Source organism: Bos mutus, chromosome 28 (genome assembly GCF_027580195.1).
Source record: "Bos mutus isolate GX-2022 chromosome 28, NWIPB_WYAK_1.1, whole genome shotgun sequence".
In the NCBI taxonomy this organism is placed as follows: domain Eukaryota; kingdom Metazoa; phylum Chordata; class Mammalia; order Artiodactyla; family Bovidae; genus Bos; species Bos mutus.
In genome coordinates, this window is record NC_091644.1 from 275,145 (window position 1) to 299,626 (window position 24,482).

The following is a 24,482-nucleotide window of genomic DNA, read 5'->3' on the forward strand; positions in this document are numbered from 1 at the left end:
CTCTCACAAGGAACTTGTAGGGTAGAGCTGGAATCAGGACCAACTGACCCATGCTGTTTGTTCAGCGCTGCCCAGGACTCCTTTGGGTTTCAGTGCTTCCTCCTGGGTTTCCTTCTGGTTCTTTTTGGAGCCTCCCTCAGGTAGCCCAGAGGAGCCTGCCTCAGCTAAAGGAATCTACAAGAGTCAGGGGCTGGCAGGCCAGCAGCCTGAAAACATTTACAGCTGCTGGTGGTTTGTCTTGATCTTGTGGAGGAAAGGCACTGGGGCCCGAGCACTTTTACACTGAAATGAAATCTTGTAAGAGACTAGGGCCACTAAATTGTGGGTGATGAGGGGCTGCTTTCAACCTACTTGGTGTTTGAATCCTCCTCCAGTCCGGCGAAACCTAGCCAGGTGTCTACACTTCCATCGTGTCTGGAACCTGCTGGGTAAAGACTTGCCCACTTAGCAAGTTGACTCCATGTGGGCTTCCAGAACAAAGCAGGGCTGGACCAGCCCAGAATGCCCCAGAGGAAACCTCTCACCTTCTTACACAGGGGGCCTTTGCTTCAGGTTATTCCTGAATCTTCACAGTGACCCCCACAGGGGTCCTGACTGGACACAGAGTGATCCTCCATTGGCTTTACTGTTGCACACCCTAGAAGCCCCTTCTGCAGCCTCCCACACCACTGGGCACTTGTGACTGCCCCTTGTGGTGGAGGGCGTATGCTGGTGCCCACTATTCGCGGCTGCCCTGTGCAGTGAGATAACGTGATGTCAGGACAGTCAGAGACACATAGGTTTGTTTCTTGACTTCTCCACCAGCTTGCTATGTGAGTTTAGGCAATAACCAAATCATCCTACATCTGAACTTTCCCATTTGAAAAATAGGGGTAACAGTACCAGTGTTATGGGGTGTGGAGGGCCTCTTTAGGTATATTGTGTTTAATGTAGCATCAGTTACCCAGGAGAGGGTGGTGCTACTCGCCCTGGTGACCACCACAGTGTGCTAACCTGATGGTCCAAGCCTGTCCTCTTTGAGCTCCTCCCAAACTGGTGGGAGTTGGACTCCGTTCTTTGAGAAGGAATTTAATCAGGTCATAGATGAGAAACAAAGGAGGTTACTCTGAAGCTGGAAGGCACTCCCAGATGGTTGGCAGCCAAGAGGCCAGCCCAACTACACAGACCATCTGTCCTGGGGGGTGGGGGCTGGCCAGGGAAGGGGCTCCTCAGGGAGCCATGCCAAGCTGGCCAGAGTCCTGGCTCATTCAAGAGGTTGCTGTTTGAGCTTCCAGACAGGTCACTTCCCTGTCTGGCCCTCCTTCAGTCTTGTCTCTAAAACAACTGTTAGTCCTTGAAGTTCCTGCCTTGGGCCAGTGTTCATTGAACCCATGATCTGGCATGTGACACCCCTCCAACCCCCCACCTCAGTTCCTGTCTTTCTGCTGCAAGTTAACTTTAGTTCTTCCTTTGAAACAGAATGGGAAAAAAAAAAATGTGAGCTCTTATTCTTGGAGCCCTGTTGTTTTGAGAGGAGGACGGGGCTGTGGTGGCACGGAGCTGGTGTCTCAGGCTGATTGTGTTCAGCGAGAGGGCTGCAGGGGCCAGACCTCCCTCACCATCCCGTGTGGTACATGGTGGTGGGTGGCCTGTCCTGGAAAGTGGTCAGGCAACCCTAAACAAAATAGAAAACTTCTCTGCCCTCAGAGGGCTTAAGTAGGGGAGGAGACACAGTAGACAGCTCACGTGGTCTAGGATGAGTACCTTGAAGAAGATCCAGCAGGGAAGGAGGTCAGGACTGACGCATGGGGAGACAGTCTGCGCATGATGGCAAAGGGAGGTGTGTTTGAGGAGGTGAAATTTGGAGAGACCTGAATGGAGTGAGGGAGGAAGCCAGGAAGGGATGTGGAGGAGGAACCTTCTAGGCTAAGGGATCGAGTCAAAGTTCTGAGGCAGGGGTGAGGTGGGTGAGTTCAAGAAACAATGGTGGGGAGGGATGTCTAGGATTCAGCAGAGATGGCCGGGATTGGGGGCGGGTAGGTGGGTGGGACGGGGGCTGGGGAGATGGGTTGGAGATAGTGTTGGAGATGTGGGCTACAGCCTGGCTGCCCAGGCCCTTGTGAGCCACAGGAAGGAGTTCGAATTTTATTCTACGTGTAAAAGGAAGTCATTGGAGCATTTTGAGGAGGAGGGTGATCTGATATTATTAAAGCGTTGTTCTAGTTGCTCGGGACCTGTGGGGAGACAGTGGCGAGGTCCCTGCAGGGGTGATGGCATGGACAGGTGGGAGCAGAGAGGGTTCTTTACGTATTTTGAAGGTAGGACTAATAGCAGGTCCTGGTAGGTTGAATGTGGAGTTGGAGGTCCAGAGTGGTCAAGCCTGAGGTCGAGGTTTTCTGTCTTAAGAGTAGATGGTCAGTATTGCCATTTAGTGAGAACGGGGTGGGGGGGGGTTGGGAGGAGCCGCTGGGGATCTGGGAGACCACAGCTGCCTTTGGGGGCACGTGAAGATTGAAATGTTGCTGGTTGTATTTAGAGGACAGGTCAAGTAGTCATTGGTGTGTTTGACTCGGGATCAGCTATGGCTGGAGGTTGGGGTTTGTGCGTCAGCTGTGTGAGTTATGAGATTACCCAAGGATTAGGGGAGGGCAGGGGTCAGGACTGAACAGTGAGGTTCTCCAGCATTTAGAGGCCTCTGATTCCAGTTGAGCTATTTCAAATCCTGAAAGATGATGCTGTGAAAGTTCTGCACTCAATATGCCAGCAAATTTGGAAAACTCAGCAGTGGCCACAGGACTGGAAAAGGTCAGTTTTCATTCCAATCCTAAAGAAAGGCAATGCCAAAGAATGCTCAAACTACCACACAATTGTACTCATCTCACACGCTAGTAAAGTAATGCTCAAAATTCTCCAAGCCAGGCTTCAGCAATACGTGAACCGTGAACTTCCTGATGTTCAAGCTGGTTTTAGGAAAGGCAGAGGAACCAGAGACCAAATTGCCAACATCCGCTGGATCATGGAAAAAACAAGAGAGTTCCAGAAAAACATCTATTTCTGCTTTATTGACTATGCCAAAGCCTTTGACTGTGTGGATCACAATAAACTGTGGAAAATTCTGAAAGAGATGGGAATACCAGACCACCTGACCTGCCTCTTGAGAAACCTATATGCAGGTCAGGAAGCAACAGTTAGAACTAGACATGGAACAACAGACTGGTTCCAAATAAGAAAAGGAGTACGTCAAGGCTGTATATTGTCACCCTGCTTATTTAACTTATATGCAGAGTACATCATGAGAAACACTGGGCTGGAAGAAGCACAAGCTGGAATCAAAATTGCTGGGAGAAATATCAATAACCTCAGATATGCAGATGACACCACCCTTATGGCAGAAAGTGAAGAGGAACTAAAAAGCCTCTTGATGAAAGTGAAAGTGGAGAGTGAAAAAGTTGGCTTAAAACTCAACACTCAGAAAACGAAGATCATCGCATCCGGTCCCATCACTTCATGGGAAATAGACAGACTGAATTTTTGGGGCTCCAAAATCACTGCAGATGGTGATTGCAGCCATGAAATTAAAAGACACTTACTCCTTGAAAGGAAAGTTATGACCAACCTAGGTAGCATATTGAAAAGCAGAGACGTTACTTTGGCAACAAAGGTCTGACTAGTCAAGTCTATGATTTTTCCTGTGGTCGTGTATGGATGTGAGTTGAACTGTGAAGAAAGCTGAGCACTGAAGAATTGATGCTTTTGAACTGTGGTGTTGGAGAAGCCTCTTGAGAGTCCCTTGGACTGCAAGGAGATCCAACCAGTCCATTCTAAAGGAGATCAGCCCTAGGATTTCTTTGGAAGGAATGATGCTAAAGCTGAAACTCCAGTACTTTGGCCATCTCATGTGAAGAGCTGACTCATTGGAAAAGACTCTGATGCTGGGAGGGATTGGGGGCAGGAGGAGAAGGGGATGACAGAGGATGAGATGGCTGGATGGCATCACTGACTCGATGGACATGAGTCTGAGTGAACTCCTGGCGTTGGTGATGGACAGGGAGGCCTGGCGTGCTGCGATTCAAGGGGTCGCAAAGAGTCGGACATGACTGAGTGACTGAACTGAACTGAACTGAAAGAGGGTAAGCCCTCAGAAGAGACTGAGGCGGAATGACAGGGAGAGTGGAAGACAACCGTGTGTGTACCCTTCATGTCCCCAAAGCTGAGGGCCTCAGTGGAGGAGGGAATGACCACTGTGCTGGATGAGGGTGGATAAGCTAAGGCAAAAGACTTGACCTCCCAGCTTGGAAAGAGGGAAGTGAGTCATCAGAGACTGTGAGGAATGGTGGGGAGGGAGGTCTATAGGATTCAGCAGAGAGCAACTAGTCACCTTCCAGCTTGCTTACCGCACAGTGTCAGACACTCAGGAATGGAAAGTCATGCACCCCATGAAGGAAAATAAAGTCCTTTATCAGCTGGCTAATCCAATGGGAGGACTGAAAAGTGGGGATCGGTGTGATGTGGTGGAAGGAACCTCCTTGGCACCCACGTTCCAGCAGCAGAGGGACCTTTGGCCGCGTGGTGCAGTGCTGTCTCCAGTGCTTGAGGTGGTGCCTAGCATTTGCTCAGTGTCCATTGCACGAATGAGTGAGTAAATGAATGAACTGAGACTCGGGATCGGGGTCTTCTCCCTCACTGCTTACTGAATTGTTACTGACCGGAACTTGGGTTCACTCTCCCAACTTGAAGCAAAGCCAATAAATTGACACAAGGTTGTGGTGAAGGGAAGTACAAGGTTTATTGCAGAAAGCCCAGCAAGGAGAATGGGCAACTCGTGCTCAAAAGACCCCAACTCCCCGAAGGCTTTCAGACAAGTGTTTTTATTTATTTATTTATTTATTTTTTAAATTTTATTTTTAAACTTTACAATATTATATTAGTTTTGCCAAATAGCGAAATGAATCTGCCACAGGTATACACATGTTCCCCATCCTAAACCCCCCTCCCTCCTCCCTCCCTGTACCATCCCTCTGGGTTGTTTCAGTGCACCAGCCCCAAGCATCCAGTATCATGCATCGAACCTGGACTGGCGACTCGTTTCATATATGATATTATACATGTTTAAATGCCATTCTCCCAAATCATCCCACCCTCTCCCTCTCCAACAGAGTCCATAAGACTGTTCTATACATCAGTGTCTCTTTTGCTATCTCGTACACAGGGTTATTGTTACCATCTTTCTAAATTCCATATATATGCGTTAGTATACTGTATTGGTGTTTTTCTTTCTGGCTTACTTCACTCTGTATAATAGGCTCCAGTTTCATCCACCTCATTAGAACTCATTCAAATGTATTCTTTTTAATGGCTGAGTAATACTCCATTGTGTATATGTACCATAGCTTTCTTATCCATTTATCTGCTGATGGACATCTAGGTTTCTTCCATGTCCTGGCTATTATAAACAGTGCTGCGATGAACATTGGGGTACACGTGTCTCTTTCCCTTCTGGTTTCCTCAGCCCACTTTCGCCATTACTATTCAACATAGTTTTGGAAGTTTTGGCCACAGCAATCAGAGCAGAAAAAGAAATAAAAGGAATCCAAATTGGAAAAGAAGAAGTAAAACTCTCACTATTTGCAGATGACATGATCCTCTACATAGAAAACCCTAAAGACTCCACCAGAAAATTACTAGAACTAATCAATGACTATAGTAAAGTTGCAGGATATAAAATCAACACACAGAAATCCCTTGCATTCCTATACACTAATAATGAGAAAACAGAGAAATTAAGGAAACAATTCCATTCACCATTGCAACGGAAAGAATAAAATACTTAGGAATATATCTACATAAAGAAACTAAAGACCTATATATGGAAAACTATAAAACACTGGTGAAGAAATCAAAGAGGACACTAATAGATGGAGAAATATACCATGTTCATGGATTGGAAGACTCAATATAGTGAAAATGAGTATACTACCCAAAGCAATTTATAGATTCAACGCAATCCCTATCAAGCTACCAACGGTATTCTTCAGAGCTAGAACAAATAATTTCATAGTTTGTATGGAAATGCAAAAAACCTCGAATAGCCAAAGCTATCTTGAGAAAGAAGAATGGAACTGGAGGAATCAACCTACCTGACTTCAGGCTCTACTACAAAGCCACAGTTATCAAGACAGTATGGTACTGGCACAAAGACAGAAATATAAATCAATGGAACAAAATAGAAAGCCCAGAGATAAATCCAGACAAGTGTTTTTAAAGGCAGATGTTCGTAGTGAGGGCCACAGGGTATGTGATTAGCTTGTGGACTTTCTTCTGATTGGTTAGTGTTGAACAGATAATGTTTCAGAAATCTGAATCATCAGCCTTCCCGTTCCAACCAGTCTGGGGTCTACACTTCTTGTGGTCAATGTGTAATTGCCCTCCTCCACAGAGTGGGGGTCTTACTTCTGCAGAACAACTTAAAGATAGTGGTAGATTGTTATCTAAATCCCTTCTGGAGGAATCGGGAGTCCTGTGACTCCTGTGTCATTATTCTAATCATTAACTGCTTGAATCTGCTCTTTGGAACAGGTAGGGGGAGGGGAGGCCAACAAGAAGCAGGGGTCGTGGAGGGGCTTGTACCCGGCAAGGTCCTTCAGGGTTCTGCTCGGTTTCAGTCTCCCCTTTTCTTTGATATTCCTTAATCTCAAGGAGAACGGGGTGGGACAAGAAAGGGAATGAAGTTATGGATAGAGTGATTAATCATCAACTTGTCAGGGAACTTGGATTCAGGGAGACTTGGGTTCAGAGTTCTCGTCCTGGCCCTGTCGGCCCCTGTGGTACTTAGTCAAGTTGCGGGGGGCGGGAGCAGGCGGATCAGGTCACCTGGCAGGACTTTTTCACTTAAAGTCCACAGACTGCTGTGGGAACCAGCAATGAGGAGTCTGTGAACCCTCTGAAATTCCCTCCAAAATGTGGGGCATGTGCACATTTTCTGAAAGTGGCCTGTGATCCAGAGGAGGTTGGGAACTCCCGGGCTTTCTCCAAAGGCCTTTCTTTTGAGTCCAGCCTCCTGGGGCTTGCAGTGGGCAGGAGGGTCCTGGAGCTGGAGAACACACTTGGGAAACTTGCAGTCACAGAGAACCTTGCCCTGTTGTTTATCACCAGGTCCTGATAAATGGCGGCACAACGCCAGCAGAATGTACGGCAGTTGAGCAGAACAACAGGGGGCTGCTTAATTTCCGAGGCCACGAGGTGTTTGTTCTGGAAAACCCTTCCTGGTGTAGGGAACTGTGGGGTGTATCTGGAGGGTCTCTTTTTGTCATGGGGCAGGTGGGGCACCTTGGCACCAGTGGGCTCCTGTTGATGAGAGGTCAGGGTTGGGGGACACGGTTCTGGGGTTGGCACATGGCTCAGTGCAGGCCTCTTAATTCAGTAACATAACCCAGCGTTCCCTGATCACAGGTGTGTCCCGCCACGAGAGTGTAAGTATGGTAGGGGAGGAAGCTCAGCCTGGCAGCTGCTTTTCTGTGCTTGGAGTATGTCTCCAGGGCTGGGACCCAAGAAGGGTGGCAGTCCTGTGCAGAGCCTTACCTGCACTGGGAGCCCTTGAAGGCGTCACAAGGGATGATGTCCTCTTCACACCAGGCAGTGCACTGCATTGAGAAGGGACTTGTGGAAGAGGAAGGAAGCAGGGTGTGGCTCAGTGTCTCTGACCCCAGAGTCTCTCCTGATCAGAGACTGTTCGAGATCTTTGTTTCTGCTCTCCCAAGCATGGGGCCAGCTGGGGTTGAAGGACTTTGTCCCAGCAGTCGGGGAAGACAGGTGTGAGTTACCTGAAGAGCCTCACTGTCCCACCGTTCAGCTGGAGTCCCTGTCATCTGCAGGGACCGAGGGGCTGCCTTGCCTGCCCAGCGTGGACATGAGCCAGGAACCCCCTCTGACACTAGCAGTCTGGTCCCTCCTCTGAGAAGCATGTTCGTGGAGCTGGTTTCTGACCTAACTTTCTCTCTCTTTCCCCTGCCCTGCTCAGCTGGCTGGAGTTGTCTTCCTCGGAGTTGGATTATGGGCGTGGAGCGAGAAGGTAGGTGTGACTGTCACTGGAACCCTGAGCAGTAGTCCACCAGGTTCATTCAGCTTTAATTGTCCCTTCCTCCAAACTCCTCCCCAGAGAGCCCCTCCTGTGCAGGGCAATGATTTGTGGTCATTAACCTTTACAGAGCCAGTTCTTGGAAGTTACTTAACTTGTGATGAAAACTCTTGGGGTCCTGTGGCTAGCCTGGCTTCCCTGTGGCAGGTTTGCTGCTAGAGGCCAAGGCTGGGCCAGTTGGGATTTTGAGCCCCATGAGCATGGAGAGCCCTCTCTTCCATTTCCAGAAGTCCCGAGTCATCCCGGGGCGTGTCCAGAGCTGTGTCCAGGGCAGGCCTGGGGCTACCTTCTGGAATGGACTGTGCCTCTGGAGCCAGCAGGTCCCTGAGCACAGCTGTGGTGATTCCTGAAGCTCTCGTTCTCGCCCATGGATAGGACCCCTGAGTCAGGGAGTTAGGCTCTGGGTTGTGCCCCCTGGGTGCCCTGCGGTGCAGGGGCACATCTTTAGCGCCCACGAACCTCATTGCCCAGCCTATGGAGGATGGGGGAGGAGAGGAAAGCAGGCTCTTACTGTCTGGAAGGACAAGGGGCATTTGGAACTCCAAGGAGGGGACTAGACCGCATGTGAGCAGAGTGGACCTTTGGTGCACCTTTTGCACCGTAAGTCGGTGGGTATTGGGGAGGTGGAGAGACGAGGCAGGAAACAGTGAGAGCTAAAGCTTTCTCTTAAGCCTAAGGCCCAGGGCCCTCTGTTCCTTCAGTGGAGCCTCTCTTTACTTTCAGAAGGAGGCAGGAGCACTTAGGTCTGTGGGCTTTGTTGCCATGGCCTTGGGAACTGGATACAGTCTGCCTTTAGGTTTAGGCCCCTTTAAGTGCTTGCAGTGCCATGTCCCTTTGCCCTAGTGACCGAGAAGCTGGTGCAAACCATGACTCATAGCGCCACCGTGTGACCAGAACGGAGCAGCAGCATCTCAGCCAATCGGGCCCAGAGCCTAGGCCTGGCTACCCTGGCTGCCCGGTTCCCGCTGGGTGTCTGGCCTGGCTGCTCTTTGCTTCTTCCTCCGTTGAATCCTGTAGAACTGCTCTGTCCATTCCGGTTCCCATTAGCCAGATGTGGCTGATTATATCTGAATTAATTAAAGTGAAATACAAATTAAAATGCACTTCTTCAGTTCCACTAGGCCTCATTTAAAGTGCTCAATAATAGTACGTGTGACCAGTGGCTGCCATTTTGAACAGCGCAGATATATACGGGACATCTGCATCGTCACGAAAAGTCAGCGGACAGTGCTGTCTTCATCTGTCCCTGGTGCCTGTGCTGTTCACAAGCCTGTTCGTGTTGAAGCTGTTTTCATCTCAAAATAATGGCGTTCTCCATGAATTGAATGCAGAGTCAGCTGCCAGATGACCAAAGGCCAGGGCCTTTGGGTGCCTTGACCACAGGGTCCCCCAGGGCCCCTTCTCACCCCATCTATATCCTACAGGCTACAAAAGAAGCATGGGGTCTGCCTGTGAGGAACTGACAGCCTAGATGGAGTCTGGGAGCAGGAGGGCCACTGGGAGCTGAGGGAGGCAGAGATCTGCTGGGCCTCTAAGAGGGCAGCGGGGCAAGGCCATGCGCTGGCCTGGCACTTAACGAGAAGACAGCCCCGGAAGGCAGCTCCCTGTCCTCATTTAGTTGCAGCTCAGTCCCCCCAGGGCACCCTCGACTCTTCAAGGCTGATGTTACCCTGCTTTCTCTGCCTCTTTCAGGGGGTGCTATCCGACCTCACCAAAGTGACCCGGATGCATGGAATTGACCCGGTGGTGCTGGTGCTGATGGTGGGCGTGGTGATGTTCACCCTGGGCTTTGCTGGCTGCGTGGGGGCCCTGCGGGAGAACATCTGTCTGCTCAACTTTGTGAGTGGCCCAGAGTGGGGGTGGGAGGAAGTATGGTGGGGGAGGTAGGAGTGCAGGCTCTGTAGGACAGGCTTAGCCTTATACCTGCTGGAGTGGGTGGGGCGAGGTAGCCACTCTTACAAGCCTGCCCCAGGATCCGGCAGTGAGGGGAGGAGGCAGCCCTCTGTTCCCTGCTGCCCCCTGAAAAAGGTAAGGTTCCAGGAGACACTCAGATGAAGTAGGCCCTCAGCGGGAGAGAAGTTGGGCCCCTCTGGTTTTCAGCTCCTAGTGGGCAGGGTCACCTGCCCCTCCCTCACCTTTTATCTGCCCCCTGCAGTTCCAGCTGTTTGTCTGCTGGTCACCTTTGCCCTTCCTGGCTAAGATCAGAAGATGTCAATAATGTTAGGAAATCTTTTGCTTTCTCCAGCGGGTATGAATCTGTTGGATGTACAGTGCAGAATCCTCGATTTCCTGGCAGAACTTTGAGTTACTAAGAGTTAGTTTTATATTTAGATACACATTTATTTTGAAATGCGTTCAGCGAAAATTAAATAGCACCTGGTGGGGGAAACACATAATCATATTTTGCAATATATTATTTGTTGAATTTATTAGACCAAGCCTTTTATTCTGGGCTTAAATTAAAAAGCAAAACACACTTTTTTTTTCCCCATGCTTTTCATTTTTGTTTGGTTATCTTGCTTCTCTGTGAATGGAGATTACATTCTGGGAGGCCTTGTACGTATGTATGTTTGTGTGTGTGTGTGTGTGTGTGTCTTATTTTGAGATACTGCTGGCTATAGCATAAATGCTTAGTGTGCGGTGTGGCCAGTGCTAGTGGCTGTGATAACACGAGCTCCGCAGGCCGGAACCCCGCCTTGACAGAGGGGTGTGGACCTGTGGCTGCAGTGGCTTTGACAGAACTCCACCCCCGTGGTGCCTCTGCTCTGCAGACGTTTTAACGCAGTTGACTATCGTATGCACACAGAGTAGGTACTGATAACATTAGCAACTCCAGAGTTGTCAAGAGCCCTGCCAGGGGACTCAGATGTCCTGCATCTCAGGCATGTGACCTGAGTGAACCTCGGTTTCCTTATCCCTAAAGTAGGAGTGACAGATTTCTAGCAAGTGCGATGGCTGTAGGTGTGAGGAGAGAGGTCAGATAGGATGTCTGGGGCACAGTCCCTACACTAAAGGAGCTGGCAGCCTGGTAGGCCAGGATAGCCATTCATTCCTATTGTGGGGTTTCCTTGTTGGAGGGGTGCTCCTTCATAGGAGATGGCTGGCCCATTGTCTTGGAGCTTGCTTGTCCTTTCACTCATCTGACTCTTACCAATAGTGCAGCGATGTGAGCAGGGATGAGGTGAAACCAGGGTACCCAGCCCATCACGTGGGATTCCTCAGCTCCAGCGCAGGTCTCTTGGCTGCCAAGCCTGTGCTCTTAGTGGGAGGCAGAGGTTCTGGGTCAGGTGGGGCTGTGGTCTGGCTGGGAGGCTGAGGTGCGGTGACACCCACTCCCTGCTTGTCCCCCCTGCAGTTCTGCAGCACCATCGTGCTCATCTTTTTCCTGGAGTTGGCCGTGGCCGTGCTGGCCTTCCTGTTCCAGGACTGGGTGAGGGACCGGTTCCGGGAGTTCTTTGAGAGCAACATCAGATCCTACCGGGATGACATTGACCTGCAGAACCTCATTGACTCCCTTCAGAAAGCCGTAAGTACCACGCCCGCCTTCTCCCTGATAGAGCTTGGTTGTCCTGGCTTCAGTCTGTGTGCGCGGCTGGGGGCCCAGGCTGGTGAGGAACATTGGACCCTCCTTCCTCAGCTCTGCCCTCAGCAGGGAGGCCAGGGTGGTGCCACCCCTGCCTCTGAACAGATTAGCTTTGTCCACTCCTGTGTGCTGATGGGCCAGGCTTGCTCAGGGTACTGTCCCCCAAGTGCTTCAGGCAGGCAGTCTAGCTTCACTCGTGACCACCCCCACTCCCTCGGGCCTGGACCTCTCCAGCCCTGACCACGCAGACAGCCACAGTCCCTTGGGCCCTGTGGGCACTGAGGGGCAGAGCTAGGCACATGACTCCCTGTCTGAGGCTATTCCTGTCCCTCTCCTTCCCGGGACCTTTTCCCCTTCCTGTTTGAGAGGACAGAGCCGCCTGGAGCAAACTTCTTTAGACCGAGAGGAATGTAACCTCCCTGGAATATGTCCCCGGAGGTTAGTCTAAGCAGTCCCAGGCGGTGACCTTTTCTCGTCTGACCTCCATCCCCGTTGTGTGTGGCTGCACCTGGAGGCTGGGACCACAGCTGTCCCCCATCCCTTACCTCCCTTCCCCCGGGAGAAACCCACTCCCCACCATGCCGGCCTGTGCAAGGCTGCTGTTTGATCTCTGCTCTACCAGAAAACCTGCTGCTGCTGCTAAGTCACTTCAGTCATGTCCGACTCTGTGCGACCCCATAGATGGCAGCCCACCAGCCTCCCCCGTCCCTGGGATTCTCCAGACAAGAAGACTGGAGTGGGTTGCCATTTCCTTCTCCAATGCAGGAAAGTGGAAAGTGAAAGTGAAGTGGTTCAATCGTGTCCAACTCTTAGCAACCCCATGGACTGCAGCCTACCAGGCTCCTCAGCCCATGGGATTTTCCAGGCAGGAGTACTGGAGTGGGGTGCCATTGCCTTCTCCAGCCAAAAAGCCTAGCTTCCTCAAAAACTTTTTATAGGGAACCTTTTGGTTCTGAGAAGAAAATAGAGAGCATTAAAAATAACTTTGATCTGTTCTCCTTATTAACCAGAACTTGTTTGCCCCGTGTTTCACGTATCCTGAGATCGATCCAGCAAAACCCATTTATGTGATCAGAGATCCTTCCTGTGTTGTTGGTAGAGACCCGCGTGCGTCTGTGAGAGTCGGCACCCCACCCCCTCCTGACAGCACTGCCTGAGGCGCCTTTTCCTTTTCTATTCAAGGCTCCTCGATTCCACATAGCCTGGGGCTTGCTGGTATCAAGGATCCAGGTCTCTGCCCTGGCCTTAAAGACACTGTAGTTTCCTCCACTGCCTTCCTCTCCTCATGGTGAAATATTGGGTATTCGTTAGAGCGCCTGGAACCCTGGAGGGTGGTTGCGGGAGAGAGACGGGCTTTTACCTCAGAAATGAAAGTAAAGCAGAAATCCTGGTTGTGGGCTTGTAATTAGGGCTGTAACTGTGTCAGCTCTAAGGACAAGTGCAAAAACAATATCTGGTTGGGACACTGCTGATGTCACAAAGCTGCTCTCAGTGCACTTGGTTTTATGAGTTTTTAGACAAAGGGAGGTTTTCTTTGCTGCTTCACCAGATGGGGAGTGCTTGTGGGAAAGGAGGAAGAGACCCTGGGTCAGGGGCAAAGCTTCGATTGCATTACCATTCACCCTAGTTGTAACTCTTTCCTTGGGAGTACGTGTTCAGCAGCTGTTTTCTGTAGAGACACAAAAGGTGACTGGGGTCAGCTTGGCCTTTTCTTGGGGAGGAAGGCACACTGACCATGGGAGGTGTTCTCTTGCCAGGTGATAGAGGACCATATAGGAAGGAGAACGAGAAGCCTGCTCTGGGCTGGTTAGGGGGCAGTTGGGGAAGTTCCAGGGTGAGGAGGGAGTAGAGCTGAGGCCAGGGCGCTGCCCGGGGTGTTGGGCCCAGACAGGGCCTGGACGCAGTTCCCTTCCTTAGGACCACCAGGGTCACCTTGGTCACGTCCCTGTGATGGCAGGTCGGTTGGGTGGGCCTTGATTTCTCTGCGTGATACATAGAGGCACACCAAATCCCTCGTCCCTCAGACAGACACCACCCTGTGCTTGGAGCTCTGATGGTCCCTGGCGTTGTGATTGCAGAACCAGTGCTGTGGGGCGTATGGCCCTGAAGACTGGGACCTCAATGTCTACTTCAACTGCAGTGGCGCCAGCTACAGCCGTGAGAAATGTGGGGTGCCCTTCTCCTGCTGCGTGCCTGACCCCGCGGTAAGTCGGCTCACCTGTGGACAGTCCCTCTGGAGTGGAGTGAGCAGTTCCTGCTTCCTTGAGGGCTCTGGCCACTTCTCTCCTGCGGACTCACTGAGCGCCTGGCTCCCCTTCCACTTGCCTGGGGCTCGTGCAGCTCTGAAAGCCTATATGTAGAAATTCCAGGAACGTTTTCACACGGCCCACCCTGGCTCTAGTGGGTTGGGTGAAGCAGGAGAAAAACAGTGTTACCCCTGCCGGGAGGGGCTCTCACTCAGAGAGCCTGAACAAGATGCTATGAGTGTAATGAACCCAGGTGTCCCTTTCTCTGGAGAAAATGCCCAGTCCTCAGAAGCCTGGGACGATGGGGTACATCGCCATCTGGGGTGACGCAGAATTTTTACTGTTCTTTCTTCTTCACTGGTTTTCCTCTCCGGTCTGCAGACTAACATCCTTGAGTTCCAGAAACTGAGCTCTTGGGTGACCTTTTTTTTTTCTTTTGGTTACACTGTGTGGCTTATGGAATCTTAGTTCCCCAACCAGGAATTGAACCTGGGACCTGGCACTGAAAGCTCCAAATCCTAACCAGTGGACTGCCTAGGGAGGTTCCTCGGGTTCCCTTGAAGGAACACTCAGTGTTTGCCTGAAGAGGGTCTGAGCCGAGAGGACAGTTACACTGTACTGTCAGTGTGGTCACACTGTTGGTGCTGGGCCACAGGCCCTGGGCAGGTTCCTCAGATCAACAGAGGCTGCAGAGCACAGCTCCACGGTGACTGTGAATTCTTCAGCAAGGGTAGGTTTTCCCCTCTTGCACAGGGATCGGCAGACTGCAACCCCTGTGCCACAGCCGGCCTGCTGTTGGTTTTTGCCTCACCTGTGAGTCAAGAATGGTTTCAGACATTTTTAAGTGAACATAAATCAAAACAAGAATAATTTGTGACACGTGAAAATCATGCAAAATTCAAATTTCATTGTCTATAAATAAAGTTTTATTGAAATACAGCCATGCCCATTCATTTATATATTGTCAATGGCTGTGTTCACGCTCCAACAGCAGAGTTAAAAAGCAGCTACGTAGACGGGTCAGAAATATTTACCGTCTAGTCCTTCATGCAGAAAGTTTTCTGACCCTGTCCTAGCATGAAAGGTTAGCTGGCAGTGTGCTGGAAGGGTGTGTGCTGTAATGGAGTTGGTGCTCATGTTTGGTTGTGACTTTTCTAGAGCTTTCTACCACTAGCTTCTCAAGAGTACAAAAATGATGAATTTTTCTGTTTTTTCTAACAGCAAAAAGTTGTGAACACACAGTGTGGCTATGACGTCAGGACTCAGGTGAGAGCCCCCATATTGCATATGAATTTTGAATTCTTTAGGTCTATTCCCCAGGGTCTGACTCCCTGATTTAGCACAAGTGCAAATTGGATGGGAAACCCAGGGGAGACTTAAGGAGCCAGAGGTGCCACCTAAGCTGGGAACCAGGCAAGCTTGGAACCAGCACACACATGGTCATGCACACATCCTCCCGAGAACAATGATGCCTGTGATTTCAAACTCTGTGAACTACAATCCCAAAATCTAGCAGTTGCTACATGAGTGGAAAGAGGTCAGGTGGAAGTTTGGGAGAACAAAGGCTATATGTTGGAGAAGAGGCTCCTTGGAATCCTAGGAGGTATCTGTTATCTAGGGGTCCAGGATGGAGCTGCAGGAGCATATGGCTTGGTCCAGCTGCCGAGTGGAGACAGTGGTGGCAGGGCAGGAGTGGGGCTCAGCCCTCTAAGGGCTTCTTCAGGCTCCACTCGGATGTGAAGAGGTGAGGCCTCACCCAGCCCTTGCTCTGATGGCCTCTGCTGCTGTGAATGACAGCTGGTCTGAAAGAGAGGGATCTCAGGGAACCTGCAGACACCCCTCCTATTGGTCGTGGACACGGGGGACGTGACCCTCCTGTTTGGGAAACCTCAGCTCCCTCTGCAGTGAGCTCCCTTGACAGGGATGGGCCCGTGTCAGCATCAGCCTCTCCAGTTACTGAATTTTGTCACCATTTGTACTAGTCACTAGGGCTGCCATAACAAAGCGCTTGGGCTGTGGGGAACAGAGGCTTATTTTCTCACAGTTCTGGAGGTTAAAAGTCTGGGATCAAGGCGCCAGTAGGGTTGCTCCCTTCTGAATCCTCTCTCCTTGGCTCAGATGATATCTTCTCCTCCCTGTGTCCTCAAATGGGCTTCTCTGTCTATGTCCTAACCTCTTCTTAGGGGACCCCAGTCATACTGGATTAGGGCCCACTCCAGTGACCTCATTTGAATGTATTTACTTCTTTTTTTTACAAGCCTGTCTCCAAGTACAGACACACTCTGAGGTCTTGGGGGTTAGGACTTCAACATACAAATTTTAGGGGGACATAATTCAGCTCCTAACACCGCTAACAAATGAATGTTCTGTCAGTGTTTCATGAGTGATGCTGATAGGGGAGGGGGGCCGGAGCTGGTTGCTGTGTGGGGAGGTGGGTGGGGACATAGGAACCGGCTGTGGCCCATCCCTTTGTGCTTCCTGAGCTTCCACTTGGGGTCAGGATTAGAAAGAGCCGGCCGGCTTGTGTCTGCTTATGCAGGCTCTGCTTCCTGGAACCGGTCTCCCATGGGCTAGGGGACACGACCTGAGAAGCTCGTTCCCTTCCCTTCCCTCTGCTGACTCAGAAGACGCTGAACCCTCTTCTCCCAGTTTCTCTCTTTGAGGCACATCTTTCCCCCGCACCTCCCAGCCTGCTCCCCTTTCTCCAGATACGGGCTGTGGAGTGTGTTGATCTTGAAATCTGTGGAGACCCTCACAGAAAAGGTTAAAGATCACAGTGAGGGAGCCTTTACTTAGGCAGACTGTCCAGGGAGGGGCAGAGGCCAAGGCCAGCTGATGTACTTCTGGGGAGTTCTGTCTGTCCATCTGTCCTCGGCACCTCCCTCTCAGATCCCTCATTCCCCACCAACCTTTGCCCTGCCCTTGACGGGAGCCCACTAGAAAACCAACGTGGGGACAGCCTGCGTGTCACAGGCTCAGGGCAGTGTCGTGTCTCCCTGCAGCTGAAGAGCAAATGGGATGAGTCCATCTTCACGAAAGGCTGCATCCAGGCGCTGGAGAGCTGGCTCCCGCGGAACATCTACATCGTGGCTGGCGTCTTCATCGCCATCTCCCTGCTGCAGGTCTGTTCCCACTGCCCGTGTGGCTTCCTCCCCGCTTATAACCACACCTGTCCCCTTGAGTCAGATTTCACACGGGGAAAGACGCTAGTGGCTGGGGGTCCCTGAGGCCAGGGGTGAGCAGGCTGGCTAGTGTCTGCCAGGAGAAGAACTAGCTAGGGAAAGTCGAGAATTCAGTGAATCAGAGAAACCAGGGGTTTTTCAGTACTACCCAGGGCTTGGAGGAGAAGCCAGCAGCCTTGTGAGCAACTTCTGAAGCAACTGAGGCTGCTGCTCTGTGGAAAAACACACCGTTTAGAAAATGTACAGCTCTGACCTTTCCTGGAAGGAGGGTCACTGACGTGGACTCGGGGTCACCAGCTGTCCATGCCCTTTTCCCTCCTTTGCTCCGTGGCTGGTTGATCTCAGAGGAAAGCCGAGAGACAGACGCAACGGGAAAAGGAAACAAAAAAACTTACTTGCAAAGCAGGCAAGAACTCAGACTTAAGAAGGAGTGGCTCATCAAATACCAACCACAACAAGAACTTAAAACTGGGGAAAAAGCCAATTTCCTCAGGTCACCGAGTTCACATTAGTCTGTTCTTGGTAGAAAAACATCATTCTTCCCACACGGTTATCCCAGCCACTGAGGTCAGAGTGTAGCTTCAGACATCAGCACAGGCCAGGGCGTATTTATTGTAGAATCCAGGTTTATGGGAAATGTTCAAGATTTGTTATTTTGGGAATCAGAACCAGTCACTGACCCTGTCATTTCCAGTTTCACCCAGCACACAAAGCGTGTTGTGGTTTGCGGTCTGGGACATGCAGGGTCATGTTGCAGGCAGGCCAGAGCATCCCTTGTGCTTCTGTGGTGCTGCAGTTTGCCCCTTCCAGGCTCTTGGGACATGGCAAAGCAGACCCCAGGCTCCTCTGTCTTAACTGTGGGTTGGTCTCCTTTGGTGTGTGCCCGGTTGCTGCTTTCTGTCCTCAGTCTCTGCGGGCAGGTGTGGGGGTGATGGGCAGTGTGGGGTACCCTCTCCAGCATGCCCTCTGGGCCCCGATGCTGATGGCCGCTGCCTCTGCTGCCCTTTGTTTCCAGATATTTGGCATCTTCCTGGCGAGGACCCTGATCTCAGACATTGAGGCGGTGAAGGCAGGCCACCACTTCTGAGGAGCCAGAGGCAGGCAAGCGGAGCTGAGCCACACCGTGGAGGCAGCAGCCCTTCTCCAGCATTAGCTTCATGTCCACAGGGAGAGAAGCAGAAGCACCTGGCCAGAGCCGGCACCCCGCCTTCGGCATCCGCGTGATGTGACCTCTGTTTCTGCTTGCTGGTGCTGAAGACTGAGGGGCCCCCTGTAACCCGCAGAGACTTGTGACTGACACCCCCACGGGGGTCCGCCCAGAGTCAGAGGCTCCGTCTTTAAGTGGGGGAAGTGACTAAGGGACCGACTGCTCTGGTGGCTGCACCCTGGCCTCCATCGCACATGTGGTTGGTGCTGGCCTCAGGGGCAGCCCCATCTTCTGTGGACCTCCGAGTGCCAGCGGGGCCTGCGGTGTCTGCACACATTGGGGGTGTGGGCGGGGATCCTCAGCCACATCCAAGTGAAGTAAGCCTGAGCCAGCACGTGGCTGGTGCCACGGGAGTGCCTCGTCCCCTGTCCCCTCCAGCCCCCCAGGACAGGAACTGCTCCAGCCTAACAGCATTATGCCCTGATGGCACGGGGGGCGGGGGGGGGGGTGGCGGTGGGCGTGGCTTTCCTCTTGAGCGTCAGCTCTCCTTTTCCTAAAGTGTGTAAATAGTTTATTTATAGGGGTAAGAATGTTCTCACACCACGTCTTCATTTCCTCTGGCATTCTCCTCTCAACAGCCTTACGCGGTGTCTGGGACTGACGCCATCCCTTTCAGTTCCCTTGAGTGTCTCTCAAACCAACTCCATCAGCTTCTCCTTATCATCCCTCATCACCTAGCTGCACTCACACACTCCCCCTTTGTCTACGTGCCCCTGACACGCATACCGTCACTCCCCTCCCCACTTGGCCTCACTGTCTTCTGGTCTTGGTGCTACTGAAACTGTTACCCGGAACTTGAATCCTGACCCTGCTCTACCGCAAAGCCAGGGAACCCTAGCCAGAGACAGCCAGCCGGAGACCTTTGGCCAGGGCTCCTCTCCAGGCTGCATGCAAAGGGCCGGCTGGCCGGCCTGGCATTTTTTTTGCCTCTCCTTGGACAGAGAAGCCCTGTAGCCAGCCCCTGGGCTGAGCCATGGACCCCAGCCTGTAGCTGGATAGAGGCTCATATATTTCGTTGAAGACTTTCGTGGTGACCCTCCAACCCCTGAAGGGGATATCTGTGGTCATTGTGTCCACCCTTTGTGTCAGGGTTTATTGGGGGCCTGCTTTTGGAAATGAAGTCTGTCTGATGTCCTGAATAACTTCCCGGGGGAAGCTGGGATGTCTGTGCCGCTTTGGCTGGGCTACACTCTAACGCCTCTCTGGATCTTGTTCTGCCAGTTCTGTCCTCCTCGTTCAGGAATGAGCGCTACCTTCACTCACTTGCCGAAGTGTACATGCCGGTGTTTGTTGATGACGTTGGTTTTGTTGTTTTTTACAGTTTTCTCTGTAGACTAGAGGAAGAAGAATGCTTGTGTTTTTAGGAAGTGTGATGCTTTTCTTTGACTGCCAAACTCTTTTATGGAATATATCTTTATATTAATGCTGTTGCTTTGATTGTTTTTGTTTGGGGTCATAGCAAGATGGCATTAAGCACCTCAGTGGTAAACTTGGTTGCCAAGGGAACCAGTGGGATTGGGTGTAAGCACCACAGGAAGGTAGCCAGTTGACACAATCTGAAATAAATTTCATCAGGTGATTTTTTTTTTTTTTTTTAGATTCCATGTGCCACTTTCAGTGATTGGAGGTTACGATACAGCAAGCTGGCTTGCTCAGCTGTAAGCACAGGGACTTTGACTCTGTAGGCCCAGAGGCAATGTTATTTTAGGTCATAAGCATACAGCCCCAGGTGGTAAGGTCCAAGCAAAAGAGCCTGGGAACACTGGGCTGGAATCTGAGACTGTGTGAGCTGTGTGCCCCAGACCTGCTGGCCCACGTGTGGAGAGGGTTAGCGGCTGTGCCGCCTCGCCAGTATGTCTGATCCAGCCCGCCCTGGGGGAGTCAGTGTCCGCAGGCTCTCCCTGCTGGTGTGTGTGCACCGCAGCTGCTCCTCGACAGCTCTGCCGTTCCGTCTATTCGGGTGGACCTGGTGACCCCTTGTAAATATCTTTACAGGTCCCAGCCCAGTTCAGGGTAAAGTCTACCTACCTGTGACTTTTTAGAGTTGGGTTTGTTTCTTATTTTACAGAACTTGCTGACCACTTTCAGCCATCTCTTCTGACTCTGAGTTGTGCTGAGGGTAGAAGAGAAATGCAGGCTAAGGAGTGCTGACATGGCATCTCCAACGCTCTGGACTCTCCGCAGAGCCACAGTGCAGCCTCCTGGTCATGCCCTGCCCAGCCTCCCCTGAGCCCCCAGCCACTCCCTGTCCTCTCAGACCACATAGGCCAGCCTGTGCCTCTGCACGTCCCCTCCTGCCCCACCTCCCCCCCACCCCATACACTCTTGCTTGAAAGTTTCAGGGTCTTTGCTTATCCTTCCTGTGACTCTCCTGTCCACCTCCTCCTCCTGGAACTGCCATGCTATTATTTTTCCCAGTTGCTCTCCTTCTTGTCCCATCCCACATACCCACCTCCCAGAAAGCTTGCCTACCCAGCTCTGTGCTGCCCTGCTCCAGCTTTCCTTCCCAGGAAGCTGCTTGTCTGGCACTGTCCACCTCCCGCCACTACCCACTGCTTTTCTCACTCGCCTGGAAGCCGCTTAGCCCAGTCACCAGACTCAGTGCCTCTCTCTTGTTCCCTGTGGCTCCTGAAGCCCCGGACCACCCCATCCTCAAAGTCCTCTGCTTCTGCCGCCCAAGCTCCCAGGTGCCTGGCCCCCTCATGCCCACCCTTTTCCCGCCTCTCGCTGCACCTATTGCACGCACCAGTCTCCTTGGGCTCCTTTGACCCCAGGGCAGGGCTGCGGGTGGGGCAGGAAAGCCGTCTGTGCTGGTGCTGGGCTGGACTAGGTTTCCCCACATGAATAACAAGAAAAATGAATGGATCCAGAACTTCCTGGAACAAAGGAAGTACTCAGAGTACCTAACAGTTAAAAGCTGATTCAGTCCCCAGATCAGCTCTGGAGGAACCATTTTTGTGTCCAAAACACAAGAAAGGTAAGTTACCAGTGGAGATTTGGAAGAGGTGGATTGAAACTCTGGGAGCCTTGCCCCTGAAGGAGATTTGGTGCATGTGAACCTTGCTTCTGAACCACTGATTGGTGCCTGCTGAGGAAAACCAGCACCAAGGGCAAGGCTGTGAGAAGGATCACTTTCCTGAGGAGGATCCAGTTACTGAGCTCTGTGGCAGGTTGACAACCATCCGGAGAAAGTCAGTGAAGATCCCTAGCTCTGTACCTGGATCTGGGTGCCTGGTTGAGTTTGGGGGGCCTTTGGGAGAGCATGACATCATCCCAAAGGACCTCTGTCCCACCCTGGGCTAGAGGCCCTGGTTTTGAGCCGCAGGCTCACTCCCTTTCATGACCAGAGCTGCCGTCTGGGCAGCTTACTTACCTTCATGAGCAGCAGCCTCACTCCCCTCCATGACCAGAGCAAGCCTAGTGGGCAGTGAGAAATCAGGCATAGCTTTCTGTCCCAGAGATACTACTTGGGCAGTAATGGGCATGTCTGGGAGTGTAGGCCACTGCAATCTCAGGGACACAGGGGAGAGAGCTCCTCAGAACAGGAGGCTGGGTCAGAGCCAGCGGAGGAGGGAGTGAGTCTCGGCAGTGGGGACCACCCAATTGCCTCTTGGCCGGCAAGCTCAGAGTGTGGACTGCAAAAAAGGGGGAGGAGATATTGCAGTGGTCCCAGGACATCCTTCTGCCCAGGTGTCCGGAGCTCAGCCAGGTCACCTCTGGGTCCAGTGCCCTCAGCTGTCTGGGTGAGTGGAGTGGCTGTATGACCTTGGGTGGGTGTTTTCTAGCTCCAGGCTCATCCACAGGGTTTGTAGGCTGTCTGCCCCCAAACTGTGGTAACCTGTCCCCAGGGACCCACCTTGGTACAGGCCCTGGCATGTGCTCGCCTGCCATCCAAGAGGATGCTGCCCCGCCTTCCAGGGCAGACTGGGCCTCCTGCAGCACCGTTCTCCTTCATCTGGGCGCTCTCTCCAGAGATGCAGTGAACTGTACACTTTTAGCTCCTGTAAACTCAGCAAGACCTGGTTTATCCTCAAACCCAGGTCTCTTGCATTGCAGGCAGATTCTTTCCAATCTGAGCCACCAGAGAAACCCAAGTGTTAGTCGCTCAATTCTGTCTGACTCTTTGCGGCCCTATGGATTGTAGCCCACCAGGATCCTCTGTCTGTGGGATTCTCCAGGCAAGAATACTGGAGTGGGTAGCCATTTTCTTCTCCAGGGGATCTTCCCAAACCAGGGATCAAACCCAGGTCTCCTGCATTGCAGGTGGATTCTTTAACATCTGAGCCACCAGGGAAGCCCTCAAAGACTACAGTAAAGATATATTCATTCTCAGAATGCTTTTAGGGTCTCCAGGGCACCTCAGGACAAGCCGACATGGGCACTATAATACGGCGACTGTGATACAACTTTGGGATTCAAATGGATACTGTTCTGGTGAACTTGCCAGTTTTAGAGATTCCAGCTTTGGAGAAGGAGGAAGTCTGCCTCACAAAGGTCTGGGAGAGTTCTCTCTTCCTCAGTTTCCTTGCCATGCTCTGCATTTTGTATGTCAGCAGTGGCTTCAAAAGCATGGTTTAATAACTACCAAATTAAATTATCACCTAAGACTCTATCACCTCAAGTGACTTTTAAACTAATCTTTCTCTCTTTTTTCAGTATAAGTTGAGACAGTCCACGCACAGAGTATAAAGTAACAAGTACGTGTTCTGTTCCCCAGTGACATCCACCACAAAGTACCCTCCTCGGAAATGTGCATGCATATTCAAGTATCTTTTCCACACAAACGAGAATTGTGTTTTGCAATTAACTACTTAACTATATCTCAGAAATATTTCTCCGCAGCCAAATACCCATCCACAATGCATTATCACAGTCCACTGAAGGACTGCCATGAGTGAATGAACCTAGTTTTAGAATGGGGATTGTGTTCACAGTCACAGGTAAAAGAAAACCCAGTTCAAACTGACCGAAACAATGAAGGGAGGTTTTTGGCTCCTGAACCTGGAAAGTCCAGAGGTGGGGTGAGTTTCAGGGTTTGATCTGAGTGACTCAGTGATGTCAGCACTGAGGATCTGGTTTCCTTTCCTGTCTGCTCCACCTGTCAAGGTGTTCTCATCACCCAAGGCAGAGGGAGGGAAGACCCCACCACGAACCACCTGGAGCCGCTGAAGAGGACGGCATGGTGGTAAAGCCATTGAGGGGATCCCCTCCAGCAGCCCCCTGTGTGTGTTCATCCCACTGAAATGCCGTGGTGGGGGAACCAGACTCCTGTAGAGGAGACGGACATGGGAAAGACTGCCAATCACCCCTATTACACTCCTGTGGATGAACATTTTGGTTACAGGGTGTTTTGTTCTTACAAGGGCTATTAAGAACCCCACTATATTTTACTATTAGAATTACTTCCAAGAAGGTTTTCGTAAGGTAAACATTTTAAAGAAATTCTCCAGGGAGGTGGGCTGCCATCATAATGAGCAGCTACTCAGGGCTGGAGTGTTCCTGTGCTGCCAGGCTATTGAGTGGTAAGGGTGGCCTGAGCACCTGGGATGTACGGGCTAGTTCTGGGGTGAGGGGTGGTGGGCAGGGGATGGGTGATGTGTCCTCCAGGAGCCTGTGGCCTGCGACAGCACAGCTTCCACAGGGAGGCTGAGCAAGGTGGCCCTGCAATCCACCTTTGCCTTCGGAGACAGCTGGTCCTGTGAGAAAGGAGTGGTTTGAATGGCATCCTTGTGTACAAATGAGGACATGTGCACTGGAGATCCAGGGCCGCCCTGAGGTTGCCAGGGAGGGAGCTGCAGAGCCCGGCAGACAAGCCTGCAATGGGGCTTTGGGGTCCAGATGGCTCACTGCCTGACTGCTGGGTCGACCACCTCCTGGAGAAGGGCAGATCACCTGATGGGCTCAGCCTATTGGTGTGGCCACTTCCCCAGACAGGTAGCTATGTGCCAGAGGCAAAACTAGACAGTGAACCCAGGGTAGGTGGGGAAGCGGGGGCAGTCTTGGCTCTGTGAGGGTGTATTCCGCGGAGACTGAGTGGGGTTGCCATTGATCCTTTGCAGTACCAGGCTCTCTGCTCTAGATTAAGGCTTGTGCAGGAGCTCAGGCTTGAAAACAAACACCCCAAGCAAATACCTCACTGCCTCAGTTTCTT

At 51.7% G+C, this 24,482-nt stretch overlaps 1 protein-coding gene across 1 annotated transcript in view; it reads left to right on the forward strand.

Moving 5' to 3' along the window:
• Positions 1-19,761, forward strand: part of TSPAN14 (tetraspanin 14) — a 57,709-nt gene extending 37,948 nt beyond the window's left edge. Inside the window, exons 3-9 of the mRNA XM_070364480.1 lie at positions 7,997-8,047; positions 9,806-9,952; positions 11,469-11,639; positions 13,775-13,900; positions 15,164-15,208; positions 16,945-17,064; positions 18,140-19,761. Of these exons, the coding sequence (XP_070220581.1) occupies positions 7,997-8,047; positions 9,806-9,952; positions 11,469-11,639; positions 13,775-13,900; positions 15,164-15,208; positions 16,945-17,064; positions 18,140-18,211 (732 nt within the window). The 3' untranslated portion in view covers positions 18,212-19,761. The remainder of the gene's footprint in view (positions 1-7,996; positions 8,048-9,805; positions 9,953-11,468; positions 11,640-13,774; positions 13,901-15,163; positions 15,209-16,944; positions 17,065-18,139) is intronic.
• Positions 19,762-24,482: the final 4,721 nt, after the last annotated feature.